This window comes from Thunnus maccoyii, chromosome 9 (genome assembly GCF_910596095.1).
Source record: "Thunnus maccoyii chromosome 9, fThuMac1.1, whole genome shotgun sequence".
NCBI lineage: Eukaryota > Metazoa > Chordata > Actinopteri > Scombriformes > Scombridae > Thunnus > Thunnus maccoyii.
In genome coordinates this window covers 19,937,883-19,955,195 of record NC_056541.1, presented here as the reverse complement: position 1 = coordinate 19,955,195, position 17,313 = coordinate 19,937,883, and the positions used below count along the sequence as shown (strand labels likewise).

At 39.6% G+C, this 17,313-nt stretch overlaps 2 protein-coding genes across 6 annotated transcripts; both read right to left on the bottom strand.

Moving 5' to 3' along the window:
- Positions 1-52: 52 nt before the first annotated feature.
- Positions 53-8,109, bottom strand: slc8b1 (solute carrier family 8 member B1). 4 transcript variants are annotated; one of them, XM_042420826.1, is made up of 16 exons: positions 7,998-8,104; positions 7,667-7,772; positions 5,604-5,756; positions 5,030-5,082; positions 4,442-4,499; positions 4,131-4,236; positions 3,865-4,032; positions 2,854-2,967; positions 2,691-2,765; positions 2,457-2,587; positions 2,219-2,360; positions 1,978-2,099; positions 1,180-1,333; positions 1,015-1,095; positions 838-902; positions 53-689 (listed from the first exon to the last, which is right to left on the bottom strand). In XM_042420826.1, exons 1-16 carry the CDS (start codon positions 8,003-8,005, stop codon positions 498-500), a joined length of 1,728 nt encoding a protein of 575 aa, XP_042276760.1. In that variant the 5' UTR covers positions 8,006-8,104; the 3' UTR covers positions 53-497. The 4 variants fall into 4 exon arrangements, with proteins under 4 accessions (XP_042276760.1, XP_042276757.1, XP_042276758.1 ...); XM_042420823.1 differs by having other exon boundaries at positions 7,667-8,109; XM_042420824.1 differs by having other exon boundaries at positions 2,691-2,762; positions 7,667-8,109.
- A 570-nt stretch (positions 8,110-8,679) lies between these two features.
- Positions 8,680-17,070, bottom strand: LOC121903935 (acyl-CoA dehydrogenase family member 11-like). Of its 2 annotated transcripts, none has more exons than XM_042421363.1 (15): positions 16,991-17,070; positions 15,446-15,741; positions 15,101-15,324; positions 14,878-14,977; positions 14,053-14,170; positions 13,716-13,858; positions 13,468-13,620; positions 12,336-12,430; positions 12,141-12,240; positions 11,917-12,057; positions 11,743-11,835; positions 10,291-10,398; positions 10,021-10,192; positions 9,861-9,927; positions 8,680-9,761 (listed from the first exon to the last, which is right to left on the bottom strand). In XM_042421363.1, the coding sequence occupies exons 2-15, from the start codon at positions 15,722-15,724 to the stop codon at positions 9,641-9,643; spliced, it is 1,914 nt and encodes a 637-aa protein (XP_042277297.1). In that variant the 5' UTR covers positions 15,725-15,741; positions 16,991-17,070; the 3' UTR covers positions 8,680-9,640. The 2 variants fall into 2 exon arrangements, with proteins under 2 accessions (XP_042277297.1, XP_042277296.1); XM_042421362.1 differs by lacking the exon at positions 16,991-17,070 and adding an exon at positions 16,544-16,945.
- Positions 17,071-17,313: the final 243 nt, after the last annotated feature.

Genomic DNA, 17,313 nt, shown 5'->3' with positions numbered 1-17,313 from the left:
GGCTAGATAGCACGTGGATGGCACAAGGTTATCTTAGATCTGTAAAAACAAATACCAAACCAAAGTTGTTTATTTCCCCAAAAGCAGCTTTGTACAAGGTCATTTTTACATAATGTTTGATTGACAGTACATTTAATGTATCAAAGTTTCAAAGTACAAATGCTTAACTCCACATATTTTTTTACAGTCCCTTGGGACTCAAAAAGTGCCATCGTAGCTCCAGTCAGCACAAACAAGAGGCTGAGGCAAGGCACGTTAGTTTCAACTCTCCCTGAGCAGGAAACTGTTCATCCTTAAGTTGCCTGCTTGGTTTCATGAACCAATCACAGCATGGCTCTAGGTAGCAGACAGATGTACTGTTGATTCTTGTATAAATAGTGCATTAACATTATGTGTAGAAGATGTCATCCGTCCATGCTCAGTGCCGCCATTGTTCCAGTGTCATTTTACATCATAGCAGGATGTCTCTCAGTGTCATACTGGCCTCAGTGTCGGGTCTATACAAAACGGATCTTGCCAAATTCTGTGAGCATTGCAATGACGAGGAAGATGGCATAGAAGATGAGGAGAAAGATCCCGTAGGTCCGACCCAAGTGGAACCGGCACATAGGAACAATGACAAAGGACAGAACCAAAGACAAACCCAGAGATCCTGCAAGAACCCATGTCAACGGTCCCTCTGGTTCAAACTGAGGAGGAGACAGAGACAAAGATTCATCATGTTCATGGGTCCCAAAACAGTCTTATGTAACTGCAAGTTGTATGTTTGTCTGTACAAAGTCTTGTGTCAAGACTATAAACTCTTGATCTGTGTGTGTGTGAGAGAGAGAAGATTACCTGCACATCAGATTGTGTTTTAATCATCTGCACCAGACATCCCAAACCCACTCCTAACAGCATGTCTGATGGAAATATGGTTAAGGTCCACTCATAAACAGCCATTGTTTTATAGGTCCATAAGATACATATATTTTATACAGACACACACACACACACTCATGAAAATAAGGATACTGAAAATGATGCCTCCAAAGCAGGCAGATATGGCCATCCGTGGGTAGCCTTGCCGTGCAATGGTGATGTCAGAAAAACAGTCTGAAAAGAGATGTTACAGATTTTAAGTAAAAGCATATAGTTGTTTATGTTTTGAAAGAAATTTCTAAGTTCAAAAAATATCACCTCCTATGCTGTTGCCCCAGGCCAGCAGAGTCAGACCCAGCACGGTGCTGCTGAGACTCAGTACCACACCGAGCATGTGCAGAAGACTGACCACTTCAGAGGCCGCAGCGCTGATCAACACTGCGCTCACCACAAAGCCCAAAAGAGCAAACAGCTGGAGAAAGAAAAATACAAACTTAAAAATACATGCACACTTGGAACAAGAATGAAAAATAACACCACATATATACACTCACCGAGCACTTTATTAGGTACACCTGTGCAATCTAATACAACAGCTCTGCCATTAATTATACTTTCATTAAATTTATTATCATTATTATTATTATTATTTATTTTCAGTTTTTGTTGACATTGTCAGAAAGGTAATAATTCTACTTTATGTTTATTATTGAGGTTGTAGTGAGTGGTGGTGGTGTATTAAAAAGTGTTCCTAATATTTTGTCCAACCCATTAACAAACATGAGGTAACAAAGTTGAATTATTACCTTTCTGACAATGTGGAAAAAACAAAAAGTGAAAATGTATAAGGTTCATGACAGTAGAATTTATGACAGAGCTGTTGTACTGGATTACACAGATGTTCCTAATAAAGTGCTCAGTGAGTGTAATCCGGTAATAAAATTATTGAATGAAAGATTTTGAATATTGGTTTTAAAATTATACATGATTACATCCAGATATGTTGTTGTTATTCAAGACAAGACCTGAAGGTGGCGCTTCCCCCCCTAAAAAGACTGCATATCTTGTATACTTTGGGACAAAACATGCCACTTCTTAACATCCGCAGGTACTTACGGGGTGATATCTGGGAGGACAGTCGTTGGTTGTGGTGCAGAAGACAATGCCAGACAGGAAAAGTCCCAGAAGGAGAGTCAGCAGCCAGAGGGGAAACTGTCCTTGGATCATATAATCTCCATCTAGAGGAAAAGCAGCAAAAGCAGGTGGAGATTTTAAGAATTTCGCCTGTATTAATCGTCATTTTCCTGTTTACCAAAGTTTGTCATGCTGCCGTTATCATGAAAGGTCATGCACTTACATATTCCAGACTGGAAGGAGAGCACGCACACCAGTGGAGCAGTGGTGAGCTGAAGACAGTTCAGCGGGCGTCTCCAGTTCTTGTCTTCTTTATCAGGATCAACCACAGGGATACAGAGCAGCAGCAGGACCTCTAGAGGTGTCTTATCATGCACAGGAAGACACAAATGCAAAATAATTTACATTAAGAAGAGTTTTAAATGCGTTTTCATTGTATCTGTCTACCATCACACACATACCTTCAGGACTTTGAGGACTCTCCAGCTCCATGATTTCCTCCTCCACTTCCTGTTGTCCACTGGGTTGAGAGAGCTCAGCAGGATCTGACTCGTGGACTCAGAGTAAGGCAGAAGAGGCCTGTACTCTGACTCTGAAACACACACACGCGTGCCTGTTATGTTGCAGATTACGCAAAAAAATCCTGGTGTTCATTAACTTATATTGTGGTTTATTGAAAGGTGCTGCATTCCTACCATATTCCTGCTGGATTGTCCCAGCACCTAAACAAGGAACGTCATCATCAGATGAGTCAGACGAGTGAAACTCTGCTACAAAGAGGAAAAAATCATCATTAGTGACAGTGGAAACACATATATTGTTGGTTTGTGTGTGTGTATGTGTGTATGTGCATCTAACCTGGAATATGAGCAACATTTCGGACACTTCCGTTCATCGAATGTTTCTGCCTGTTGTAGATGTACGCGCTAATAACTACAGTCAACACATACACCACATAGAGGCCCAGATAACCTAGAAAAAGAGAAATGAGGCAATAAGATGGTTCAAACTGTAAACTGTAAAGTAAAACTGAGAATTTGAAGTAAAAATGTCCCTGGAACTTGATACAGGCTGTGAAACCATAAAATGTACATAAATGTCTCAATGTATGCAGAATACTTTCAGTGTGGAAATGCCTAAAAATGGTCAAATTATGATGATGAGTAGTACACAGCAGTAAATGTAAGCTGTTTACTTTTCTAGTTTCCTAATTTCATGCACACAACTGATCTCTGTCCCCTGTGTGCAACTCACACTTTCAGTGACTCATGGAAAATTATGGCAGTAAGCTTTCTGGGAATTTCTTTTTTGGTCAGAGAGCAGCTGAGACCACAGACTGAAGCAGGACGTTCTGTTCACCAGAACAACAAAACACTCAGCGAAACATAACAATCTCTGTGTGTGAATAAAAATCTTTTTAATCTGCATCAACTTTGTATTAAAATAGACGGATAAATAAAAAAAATAGGAAAGCGCAGAAATTCATGAAAAAGCAACAAATTGTGTTTTTAACAAACTCTATCTTAAAATATATCAGGAAATCCTTCACAAATTTCTGAATCTGCACCAAAAACTAACATCACGTGTTCCTTTGCTCAAGGCCAAACTTTACACCAGATCTCATTGAAATTTGTAGACAGGTAACTAACAAATGAACCATCAGCTCTGAGGAGGAAGTAATAAATCACTGACAAATCAGGGAAAAAGAGGAGAAATATCGTTCTATAAAGCCTACAGCAAACTTCAGAGAGAAAAAACTGGAGCACATTATTGATAAAGCTGCAAAACAATCAAATCTATTGTAAAAATTGACTATTACACCACTACTATCTGATCAAAAAGACACCCTCTGTGTGTGTGTGCGTGTACCTAGTGTTTCTGCCAGTGTCGTGGTTCCTCTGTACAGGATAAGGAACGTCCAATACACAGCCGCCATGTAGAAGATGACATCACGCAGAAAAGGTCGGGAGGCCACAGCGAAAGGCTTGACTAGCGCCACGCTGCCTGCAACTACTGTGGTGACAAAAATACCAGCTCCTGTGGAAGACGAGGAGAGAAAGATCAACCACAGGTTTTCATATTGAAGACTTTATTTATAAATCCATCTTAGTATGTGTTTGTACATGAGTCCTCACCAAATAAAGCTCCGACAGCGAGCCCAGCAGTGTGTGGGTGGGAGAAAGCTGCCATGGCACTAAAGATGTCGGGAGCTCCGTTCCCAAGAGCCAGAAGAGTCACACCCTCAGCACAAACAGCAGTCAAGGACAAAAAAATTTAGCTTAAGAAAAAAAAGAACTAAGAAGTAAAAAGAGAAACAGAAAAAAAAAAATCACTGAGAAAGAGAGGAACTGCGTTGGTCAATTGGCTTTGTTCTCACTGATAACAGGAAATCATAGCAAATAGAGAACTTCTGCAGGAGGTGAAGAGGGTGAAGATAAAAGGATACGGCCACGTTATGAGTGAGGTGCAGACTGGTAGAGATGGCCGACAAGTTGGGACAGAAACTGAGGAGAAACAGGCAAAAAAATTAAGTCAGTAAAAAATTATGAGAAACGCAGCAAGTAATGAAAAGCATCTCAGAATTTCTGCAAAATATTCTCAATAGTTCGGGACGTTTTTATGTTTTAACATACAACAGCTTCCTTACTATTGAGCCATTGTGGTGCCGAGTGTGTTCAGCGTGTGTGAAGTGGGGGAGTGGGGGTTTGGGGGGGGGGGGGGGGGGGGATACAAAAGCAGAACAAAATGTGCTTCCTTTGAGGAAATCTCACAATCTTACAACTGAACTGAAACAATGATGAAAAACTGTCATCATGTGACCATCCTGCATGTGACCGCTCAGGCGACCTGAATGGTCACACTGTGTAAATGTGCACATGCGGGTCTTTGAATGCAGCGTTTCACTTGCCGGAGCTGAAAATGATCAGTGACAATGAATGATTTATGCTAAGTGGTTAGGGGACTGCACTGAAACACATAAAAGGGGAACTAATAGGACACATGTTGTCACTGGTGACATGAGAGAGAGACTTACAACTTAGATGCAGTGAGTCCGAGAATGACGAACAAAAAGAGCAGCCATATAATCTGTGGATAAGCAGAAGGAAGGAAAGGTCAGATTGGCCCTGTATTATTTTCTCATCTTGCATTCAAAGAGTCTACTGCACTCAGACAAATGCTCTTAAAGGGAGAATTAGGTTAAATAAATTGACCCTGATAAACGCCAGGATTATTATTCCTAATCTGTAATGTAGATCATTTATTTCCTACACAGAGAGATTTGCTTTGGAAGTTTTGTCTGCAGAATCATACTTGGACTTTTTTCCCCTCTCTAACAACATGCTTCATGCTATTTTCAGTCCCACAGTTTTGATTGGTCATGTGGTTATGAGGGGAATTCAACACATTTCACAGGCAAATCCATTATTTAGCAAAGAGTGAAATGACTCAATTCACTATAACAGGCCTTTGATAACCCCAGATTGTCCAGAGCAAATCAACTTCCTCATTAGATCAGCTGCTGCTGAGCTGAAGTTTCATCCTGCTTCATGACAACTGTCCACACCCTAACACACCCTAACACACACACACACACACACAGGTCTTACACAGAGAGTGATGGTGAGAGGTGTGAGGTCAGGTGGAAGCAGACAGAAGGCCAAGCTAAGGTAGTTGATGAAGCCGTCCTCCATGTTACAGTCCGGTGTGCTCTTCACAAACTCACAGCGTTCCGCAGCACTGAGGTTCATCACACGGTCACACTGAACACACACACACACACACGAAAACACAGAAAGAAAGATATCAGTTCCTTGTCACTTGTTAAAGCTTCATAAGTGGACAGACTGAGTGAGAAGTTTTAAGACACCACTTGAAATGTATCCTGTTGTTTGTGTTTCAGTACCTATTAGATTAGCAGAAAACAGAAAGCAGCTTTGCTATATTTTGCCCAAAAGTCCAGAAACTAAACAGTTCTCCTTTCTGAAATAATGTCAAGCTCAAGATCTGCTGTGTGTCAGTGAGTTTGTGGAAAACTGATTGAACATAAATGTATTTAGGGATAAAATGCACCATGTGAGCATAATATCAACTAATAGTGGGTGATAAGGATAAAATACTGTATATATATATAATTATCATCATATCGTAACACAGTAAGTCAGCTGAGAAACAGTCTGTCTGAGTTCCAGCAAACTAAACACTAAAGAAATAAAGCTACCTCATAAAAATCTAATATTGCCATGAAGCAGTCCAGCTTGTTGATCTGCAACAGTGCGAACGATCTCTGTCTTGATACAGAGACACTGAAAGGACGGCAACCATGATGTCAACTGTGTGGCAAATGGGAGACAATCTGCAACTATTTTGATAATTGATCGATCGTGTCTGTCATTTTTCAAGCAAAAGTGCCAAATATTTGATGGCTCCAGCTTCCCAAATGTGAAGACTTGCTGTAGTCCCTTTTCACATATGATAGTTAATTGAATATCGTAACATTTTCAACTATTAGTCTGACAAAACAAGACATCACCGTGACCTCAGAGAAATTGTGAATACAGATTTTTTTTCTATATTTTTTAACATTTCATAGACTAAATGATTAATTGACTTAGAAAATAATCAGCAGATTCATCAATAATGACATTAATTGTTAGTCACAGCCCTAATATATATGGTCATATCGCCTAAATAGCAAATGAAATAATGGTTTTAAAAGTAGACTCTGACACAGAGCTTCTCTACAGGACAGGATGTGAAGATTAGGTAAAATGCTCCAAACCTGCTCTCACTATTTCAGCCTCACAATGTGCTCAGTGATGCATATTCCCAAACAAATTTTTAATTAATCAAATCAGAGCTGCAACAATTAGTTGATTTAGTCAATCAACAGAAAATTAATATTGATAATCGACTGATTGTTTTGAGTCATTTTTTATGAAAAAATACTAAAATTTTCTGGTTCCAGCTTCTTAAATGTGAATATTTTCTGGTTTCTTTAGTCTTCTATGATTGTAAACTGAATATGTTTAGGTTGTGGACTGTTGGACGAGACAAAACAAGACATTTTAGATGGCACCTTGTGGTTGGGAGACAGTGATTGACATTTTTCACCATTTTCTGACATTTTATAGACCAAACAACTAATCCATTAATTGAGAAAATACTCAACAGATGAATCAATAATGAAAACTTGTTGATCGTTAGTTGCATCCCTGAATCAAATTAGCACAAACTAATTGCCTCACGGTGGACCTGCGGGGCCTTTGGGGGCCCCGAGTATCTGGGGCCCTTGGGAAGCTTTGGCTGGTTGGTCTTTATGTTTTATGGACTACAAAACATATTTTTACAGATCATTATCTGAATGAGTGGATAATAGGGAATAGTTCAGTTTTACCATCTTCAGTCACCACAAGAAATGACAGAAGAGAAAACACACTGAGTCTCTCTCCCCTCAGTTCAGACTACATAGACCCACAACATATATGTATTTATCCACTTTTATCTGAAGGGTATAACGATGATTGATATAACGACAACATGCACATGACAGACTTCAGTCACGTCTGTGAGCTCCTAAAAATCACGTGACAGCTGCAGAAACCTGCTGACAACCTGCCAGGTTCACATCTAACTGCCCTCAGATCAGATACAGTGACAGTTCACATGTTACGTTCTCAGCTTTCACACCGACCTCGTCGTTGTTGTTGTTGTTTTCAGACATCATGGCAAGTGTTGTGTTTGAGGACCCCCTGACTACTCCGACACCAGTTCGGCTCCTAAAGACATAAGAGTCCGAGGAAACCTGCTGGTGAAACACCAGCAAAACTGACAGTAAAACAGCTGAAGACATGATTCACTTTTATCCTGGAGCCGCATCCATCCTGGTTGCGTTTATGTTTAGTCCTGCTGCTGTCCGGACCTTTCAGCTCAAATTACACCGAAGAGAGCTGCGAAATAAATCTGTAAAATACGCGTCGCTGTTGTTGCAGCTGAAGCTTCACCTTAACATATGCGGTTTGTTTCTTTCAGTCCCTTTAAGTGAGTGTTTGCTCACTCTCGATGTCGAGTACAGTCTGTACACCTTCACCAAAACCCCACCTACTGTTTTTCCAACAGTCGTGTGCCGCCTTCAAAGACTGCTCGTAAAACACCATACTGAAGTCAGCCTCAGATCCGCGGTTAAGGGAAAAGTTAAGGAAACATAAATATTATATTTATCTGCCGATTCTCCGTTTTTGTACCACTTATAATTAACCTTAACGCAGTTTAAACCCACTTTCAGATTTTTGAAGCCTTTGTTCTATTTGTGAAAACATAAACGATTTCACTGCTTTTTTCCACATCCAGACCACATTAGACCAGGTCCAGACCAAAAACCACTAGACTAATCGAATCTGGACTAGATTAACAAGGAGACTGCAGAGACTCATTAAAACACAATTTCAGATTTGTGAAAGCTTTATTACATTTGTGAAAACTTTTTCACAAAAGGGTGATTTCACCAACATTCCTCCATCCAGACCACATTAGACCAGGTTTTTTTTTTCAGTTTTCACAAATAGAATAAAGGTTTCACAAATCTGAAACTGTGTTTTAAAGAGTCTCTGGAGTCTCCATGTTAATCTAGTCCAGATTTGACAGGTCTAAATATAGTGGCTTTCGATCTGAATGAGAAATAAGCAGCTGTTTTCATTAGCAAAATAAATTTTTCACAAATGTGAAAGTGGGTTTAAACAGTGTTAAGGCTTTCGCTGTTAAGGCTTTGCTTTTGTCTAACACTTTTTCACAAGTGTATGTGGTCCAAAAACAGAGAATCAGCCGTTAAACATCGATATTTATGCTTTCAATTTCCCTCAACCAAAAATCTGAAGCTGACTTCAGCATCTTAAACTCAGAATTTCAGGATGCAAAAAAACAACAAGGCAGATTATGAAATATACAAAACATAGTGAATAGAGAAGTGGAGAAAATATTACTTGTGGGTGTATTTAATATATTTTCTTTATATAATATCTTTGCAAAAAAAAGCTGCTGCACATCACATGGAAGCATTATTAAGATGTTTCACCCTCATGTTTCATTTCAGGTATTCAGTTTTGAGGCGCTATAAAATGCAGTGATAGTGTACATACAAAAGAGTTAGTCCCAGTACAGTGGCATCAAGGAAGGTATTTCTACAAAATGTGCACGATTCACATATTTAGTTTTGCACATGCAGTTTTTCCAACAGTTCTGAAAGGCATTGTGTACGCCAAGCACAGCCCCTCTTTGGGGGCTCTGACCTGTGCTCAAGTTCAAGATCTTTGCTTTCTCTGTGCTTACAGAGTCTATTAACTGGAAGAGTGATCCTGACTGTGAATGTGAGAAGCCTTGAATCAGGTTTACTTTACCCACTTCAACCGTTTTAAGCATCCAGACTCCTCGAACAGCTCTATTTTTATTGGAAACAAAAATGCAAACACTTTATTTAAAAGACGCAAATATCATACATCAAATCACATACATGCTTCATACAGAGAGAACTAAGTATTAGAAATTACTTATTCAAAAGTGGATTTTCATTTTTTATACAAAAATATGATCTCTGTCATCTACAAAATCAAAAAAGTGAGGCACAGCAATGTCAGATCAAGCAACAGATACATCAGTTTTCGGCTTGGATCGGTTGGTCGTACACCAGCGCAGCATCAAGGGGGGGAGTGTTGGGATCATAGCAGCCTCTTGCCTGAGTGGTCGCAACGGGACACAAGTCCTGTTCACACCACCTGATGGAGGAAAATAAAAACATATATGATGGATGCATGAAATACATTTGTGTTGTTTTTTTTTTTCTAACAATGACATTTTACTTCTTTTTGTTCTACCTGAGAGCTGCGTAGGAGTCAGATGGAGAGGCTCCTTTCCAACATGCATGATCAATGAGAAGGGCACCTGTTAACACACAAAAGAGAGGGGTGAATGCAGGCAATTCACTTAAACGTGTGTGTGTGTGTGTGCGTGTGCGTGTGTGTGCGTGTTACCTACCAGTGTAGATGCGAGCCAGGCTGTATGCCAGGTCTCTGGCTGCTAGTTCAAGGTAGCTCGGCGCTCTGGTAGCTGCTACCTGAACAAACTCCTCCAGTTGAGAGAGAGCACCGTCTACTGCCTTCACAGCTGGAGCCAGTGAGGGAACACTTGAGGCACCTGCAAGCAGGGACTACAAGGAGAAGAAAACAAGTGCACATCATGTTCCTGTTCAACTCACAGATTGTAATTACTGAACTAGTTTGACGGGATCTTTCACCGACGCCGTACCTTGACATGGTTGAAGTAAGCATGAAGAACCATTCCTGAGCTACGAGCCACACAGCGCAGCACATCCAGAGACAGAACGTTTGTAGTACCTTCCCATATACTCAACACCTGACAGAGAGAAAGAGACGGGTAACCTTAAAAATGACAAAAAGTGTTAAAAAGGTATTCTGCTCCACAAAGCCAAAATGCAATAGCTACGTATTTGGTCAAAATTGAGTTAAGGCTGAATTTTGATGTTTGTTTTATCATATAAAAAATATTAGGTTGCACTTTATAATACAGCCCGCATTTTACGGTGTAACTTCCTCGTATGAATCCATACATATAAAATACTTTCCGGTTCTTACTGGTACTTAAATGTAGGTACAGCAGAAGAAAACAAAACAACGAGAAACAAGGGAGTAACAATTGGTGTTTTAAAGTGTAACTTCCCAACATTTGCCATGTAACTTCCCGGAACTTATGGTGTAACTTCCTCATATGAATCAGTCTTACTCTGTAGGTACAGACTAGTTACCCTATAAGTACATGGTAACAACAGGGAGCGGGCTGGATTATGTTCTCCCGTCCTTACTTAGCTGTTTGGTTCTGTTACCTTTCATGTCACAATCTCACAACATGCAACGTGTCATTAACAACACACTGGACCAACATTTTGAACAGACAATGAGAAAACATTATTGAACATGATTAAATAGAATATGTTTCATTTATAACTTCTTAACTATATAAACTACTATTATACAATATCAATATTCTATATAAATTGTACGATATAAAACTTTAAAAAAACTATATATAAAACTTAAACAACAAAATAACTTAACTAATCTATCTATCTTAACTAATCTATCAAAATGTAGTTATAAAATGATTAATTATAGTAAAAAACAAAACAAAACAATAAGAACAAAACAGGAAACTATGTTTAAATTGTAAATGTTACAGACCAACAACAACAACAAAAAAACAATTCTGGTCTGGTCCTGGTCTGTAACATTTACAATTTAAACATAGTTTCCTGTTTTGTTCTTATTGTTTGTTTTTTTTTACTAAAATTAATCATTCTATAACTACATTTTGATAGAATAGTTAAGAGTTATTTTGTTGTTTTAAGTTTTATATATAGTTTTATATATAGTTTTTGTTAAGTTTTATATAGTACAATTTATATAGAATATTTATGTCATATAATAGTAGTTTATATAGTTAAGAAGTTATAAATGAAACATATTCTTTATCTTTAAAATGGAGCAGAAAACTATAAAAACACATTTTGTTGGTAGATACTGTATATCCTCCCTGTATTTCCTGTACATTAGGCTAAAAGGCATAAAATTAAGGCATTACATCTGTTAGGCAGTTTTTTAGCAGAGCCTGAAACCCTCAATTTCACTACTTCTGTAGTTATAGTTACTGCTCTCTGCCTTTGTACAGCAGCGTTGACTTCACCTGTGAATCACGAAGTAGTCCAGGCAACCCGGTGTCCTCGATGTAACCCTGCCCTCCGAAACTCTCCAAACCCTCCGACACCACAGCCACTGCCTGAGAGGAAACAAAACAAGGTTACCGTCACTACTCAAACAGTCAGATAACAGTTTACTATCACGGACTGTACTTGTGCACCTGCTTGCCAGTGTAGAGTTTGACCACAGGTGTGAGCAGACGTAGGAGGTGCGTATCAAGCTGCGTCGCCATGCCGCTTTCCTCTCGGCCCAACAGACGACACACATCCATCACCAGGAGGAAAGCTCCACGAGTCTCCACCTGTCCGTGTCATAAGCAAACATTAGCAAAGCATGATGGGAGACACTGAATAGAGTTTGTTTGTTAACTCAGCGGCAGTTTACCTCCATCCTAGCGAGAGTCTGCATGTGCAGTGGGTGGTCTTTAAGAAGCTTTCCAAAGGCAGTGCGGCGGGTGGCGTAGTCACGAGCTAACTGGACCACCCTGTGAACAAAAACATAATTATTAATCAGCTTATTTAGAGCAAATGTGTGGAAGCGGGTTCAGGATGCTGTGATAGTGTGTGAGTACTATCCTGCCTTCTCATGGCTGCTGCTGCAGACACGCTGTTGTGGATCCTGGTTATAGTCAGCATGTTAGCTATGGACGCCACACCCCTTCCTTCCTCTGAGAGCTGTTAATATAGAAGAAGAAATAAAGATGTGAAGGACTTTGATGTATCAATTTGATATCAAAACAATCAGCTGGTGATGTCTCCGCAGAAAGATCAAATCACGAGTAGAAAGATATTCAAAGGTGTCTTGTTTCTATCTTATGATGCCAGGTGTTATATTTCCAAATGAAACAGGTTGTTGTAATAGTGCATGAAGTCTGGCCAGAAGTTTTCAAAAGTAAAAAAAAAAAATCTTGGATGATTTCCAGATGTTCACAATTTTAAAACTGCAGCCACTGGGTGGCAACAGGTGTCTCGTGGTTTTACGCTTACTGTTACACTACAAATTAACATTACCATTTATTTAATTTAATCTATTAATTTTATTATCTAATACATTATTTTTCATTCATTTTTTGTATTTTTAAAGAAAATGATACAAGAATAGAATGGAAAGAATACATGAAAAGAAAATTCATACATTTTGGAGAATTCAAAGCTCTATAAAGCAATATTTTTGACTAATGACTAGTGACGTTCTACGCAGCTTTCGGCTCATTATTTTAGTTAATATAGGTGAGTTTCTTTGACTCTCACTGAATCCCCCTACAAAAGCTGTTGGCAGCCAGTTCTAACTCACAACCGTATAGAAGCTGACTGTACGCTGCCTGTCCAGCATGAAATGGTAGAGAGCTGAAGTAAAGAATGGCTGATACGGAGAGTTGAAGATGAAGTCAGGCAAAGAAACACAAAAATAGGGTTACAAATTATCTATAAGAAGATGGCAGAATATATCAAAGGTTGTCTACTGTCTGCCTCCATGTGGTCAACTTCACTCAGTGTAGCTTTAAATAGCTAATAGTTATAGAGAACCAGCTAGTTTTTCACTTAACAGAATGATGCCAGAAAGGTTTTTCTTATTGTCAATACGACAAATGTTCAATATAAACAAAGTAAGTTGTGCCTGAGCCAGTGTGTCTTTGTCGTATAAGCAGATCTACATAAAGAGGGAATCCACAGTTTATCGTTATTGTAATAAACCATGATGTGTAACTGACCCTGTGTGCTGGCAGTCCGTCCAGCAGCAGCTCAGCAGTCGGCATCTGTCTTGTGCCGAGCTTGTCCTTCAGTCTCTGGACCTCGATACCTCTCAGCCGGCCGTCCTCACCTCGACTCACCTCCGCGTAGAACAGAGACAAACCCCTGCTACCCTGTTGGATGGAGACAAGAACACATATCACTCTGAAAGTCATTGAGGGAGACCAATGATCGATGTTAGGAAGGTGTAAGCAGTCAGCAACAGTACCGGTGTGGTTGCTCCTGTTCTGTCCTGCACTCTGGCCAGCGTGAGAGTCATGTCTGCATCCGTAGCGGAGGTGAACCACTTGAAGCCGTGTAGTTTGTATGAACCGTCTGTCTGAGGAACAGCAACTGTCTCTGTGCCGCTGCCTGAGAATATGCAAGACAGGAAGAGATGACGTTAAATATTATAACACTCACTCTTCTTCTTCTTCTGCACAACAAACCAACCCAAAAAGAGTTCGTGCAATGACAACACAGAAATGGGCTTTATATCATTTAATCTAAACCTTTTTCAAGAGCTTCTAACCAGTCGTTTAGAGTTCATACTGGTCTCTACTGACCCACATCAGATCCTCCCTGTCTCTCAGTCATCCACTGTCCTGACGTCCAGAAACGTTCTGGCTGACGAGTGGTCAAACGACTGAAGGCTTCTTCTACTGGCCACAAAACACCTATGGACTTCACACACACAGCACAGTTGGGTAAAATCAGGTTAAAACAAGAAGTTATGCAAGTGAATACAAGTGATTCATTAAAACCTACGTTTACATGCAGCTGTTCAGTACTTGAATTTTTCCCGACCTCCAACCATAAACCACATATTTTAACTGACATTAAATGTTCTGTTGATACACAAGACTGCAGATTGAAGACTTTCTTCATGGTCGGATAATTTGAAAAGAAAGTAAGAAGAAATGTTCTGTACATTCTTTAATATGAGCCTTTAAGCTTTAAATATTGTCTACTATTCAGCTGTTAAAACTTGGGGGATAGAATTATTTATTTTACTTTTAAAAAGTTTTAAAGAATTTCCTTAAATCATCCTATACAGCTGCCACATCACTGACTCTGTCACACACACTTGTAGAAAAACATGTTATGAAAGTATATACATGGCCAAGACATTAAGTTTCTCCAGCAAAATTTAACTGTGTTAAGTGGATTTTAGCTGGATTTCATGTTTACTTTCAAGAAACCAGTTATCTGCAGAAAACCTATAACTGAGTTCACTTTTGTGAAAATGCTTTTACCAGTAAACTAACATCATTTTTATAATACTCATCACTGATTGACAATCTAAGAGCTGCAGAGGGATCAGTAGATCATAAAATATTATAATGGAAGTTTGGTTTGCAGCCTATAAATTAGTTTGTTTCTCAACAGACCTGGATGACTTTAGCAGCTCCGTCAGTCATGGCCAGAGGACACGTGTAGAGACCAGAGGAGGGAGAGAAGAGGTATAGCTTGCTCATTTGGTACACACGACTGGAACAAAACACAAATATTTACTTTTAATTTCTCATTTGGAACTACGTTTCCAATCAGAAACTACCAAAAACGATGAATTGAGCTGAAATATGACATTAAAAAGGTCTGGAGCCTCCTGACCTCCACTCCCCACATGGCCTCTCGTAGCCGATGGCAACCAGTCCTTCCTGTGCCGACAGGTCTTTCATGTTTTTCCATGCCGGGGAGGTCACAATGTGGTCCACTCTGCGACCCCAGGGGTCAAAGTGCACCAACCTTGGAGGAGTAACCTCACACTCTCGGCCCCACTCGTCCACCTCATTCGCCACACGCTCTCCAAATGCACACAAGTCTGAGAAAGCTGCCTGTGAACAAACAAATACACATAAACAAGACCTCCGCCTGACAAGATAGATCCCATCCAGCTGTTTAATTCTAGTCATAAAACACAAAAATGTCGGGGGTGCTGAAGTGCTCTGTCCTCACCTCCTGAGGCAGGTGTCTCCTCAAGTATCCTCTGAGCAAAGCGTCCTCTAGAAACGGGTTCTTCAGCACAGGCCTGTCCTGAAAGAAAGATCCTATCCTGGCTCTGGAGAACGGCAGGTTGCCCGTTGCCTCCCAGAGATTGTCTTCATCAGATCTTCTCGTGCCCGGCTCAGCTACAATGGCTGATCTGACATGGACGAGCGGTCGAGTAACACCGCACAACACCCTGCAGCAGCCTCCAGAGACGCTGCGGTTCAAGAGGGCCGTGCATGCCGACATGGCTCAAAACCTGCAGTCTGAGGTGAGAAAAGGTAATCAGCATTGTGCCGTGAGATGACAAGTTCGGCTGTGTGAAGGCAATTGGAGAGACAGATTGGTCTCATTAATTTAGTTATTTACATTATATTGTTTAATACAAAACAAAAATATTCTATATGTCATCGATCACCTGTAAATTATGTTATTTAGATTTGCTTCAGCATAACCAGACTTTTCTTCTTATATTTTCCTAATGCATCATATCATATTTGTGAATTGTAGTACTTCTTTCTCTACTCTACATACATGTTTTGTTGTCCTTTTGTATTTTTGAGACACATCATACTATCAGATACAGAAGCCATCAATATCAAGACTTCGGATAATGGCCTCAGATAAGTGTTTGAATTTTTCTTTGCTCCGGTGTAACGCCAATAACGCCTCAAGTTAAGTGTAAGTATAAGGTTTCAGTTTGTTAGGCGTAATGTATATAATTTTTTAATTTAGTGCAGGCTTTATAGTTGGCAGTGTTACCATGGTTACGCGTCTCCAATTGGCAAGGATGCTCACAGGAAGTGACGTCGTAATTACAGCTTTTTAGTTAGTGGTCCGAAAAGATACATACTATTGTTTATTCACACGAAAGTATGTTGAACGATAGTAACTTACACATATTTGAGTATGTAGTACATAGTGTGTGATCATATGTGATTTCAGACGCAGCACAGGTTCATGCGGTGGAGTAGTTTGGCATAAAGCAGCCTCTCAGAGCTGTCAGGACATTTTTATTTTAAGTAGCTAAAAGTTCAAGATAAGCCAACAAACTCATAAATTACCCACCTGGTCCCCCCAGATGTCTGACTGAAGATTTCGCCCTTGAGAAGAGTTGTATTAATGAGTAATGTTACTGTTAGCTAACGCTGACTGTTGACCACAAAACTGGGTCAAAGTTCATTTGATTCCGCTGTTATTGTTAATGTTGTTGTTTTTGAGCGGAGAACAGCCTCACATTTTGGTCAGCAACTTCATTTAATTTGATTTAATGATAGTCTACTTATTAATACATGCAAAGGGTTGTTAATATTTCACTGTTAGCTTAGCTTTTCTTCGGCAGACAGCAGCGTATCTTCACTCTGCAAAAACCAGCTGCCAGTTACCATAATATTCTTTGTATTAGCATTGACTGCTCTCCAGTTCATATGGTGAACTCCTTTCGACGCTGAATTATCTATAAGTCCAATTTAAAAGCGTTATAAATGAAGAGAAACACCAGTAGTACTATCTTACCTGACGTCAGACCACCGATGTTTACGTCACAGCTGCGGTTCCTTGTTAAAGGGTCAGTTCACCCAAAATACAGTAGAAGCACTCAAACTAGTGGCATGCAAATTGTTTGTTTTGGCAGATTTCTGTTTTCACTCCAGTGCACTGGATGTTAATGGAAATCACAACATTAAAATCTAAAATTTTAAATAAACTTTTAATGTTTAAAACACCACAAACAAAATTCTAGTCACCTTCATTTTACTGGGATGGTGGCAGAAATCAAAAGAGAGCTCAAAACTTAGTCACATTAAACTATAAATTGTAATTTGGGTGAATTGACCCTT

Coding starts and splice junctions, on each gene's coding strand:
- slc8b1 (XM_042420823.1), bottom strand. CDS start 7,846: ATGTCTTCAGCTGTTTTACTGTCAGTTTTGCTGGTGTTTCACCAGCAG. Junction 2,968..3,864: donor GACACTGGCAGAAACACTAG/GTACACGCACAC, acceptor CTCTTTTTCTAG/GTTATCTGGGCCTCTATGTG. Junction 2,361..2,456: donor GAGTCCTCAAAGTCCTGAAG/GTATGTGTGTGA, acceptor GTGCATGATAAG/ACACCTCTAGAGGTCCTGCT.
- LOC121903935 (XM_042421363.1), bottom strand. CDS start 15,724: ATGTCGGCATGCACGGCCCTCTTGAACCGCAGCGTCTCTGGAGGCTGC. Junction 15,325..15,445: donor GGAGACACCTGCCTCAGGAG/GTGAGGACAGAG, acceptor GTTTGTTCACAG/GCAGCTTTCTCAGACTTGTG. Junction 11,836..11,916: donor AACTCTACACTGGCAAGCAG/GTGCACAAGTAC, acceptor GTTTCCTCTCAG/GCAGTGGCTGTGGTGTCGGA.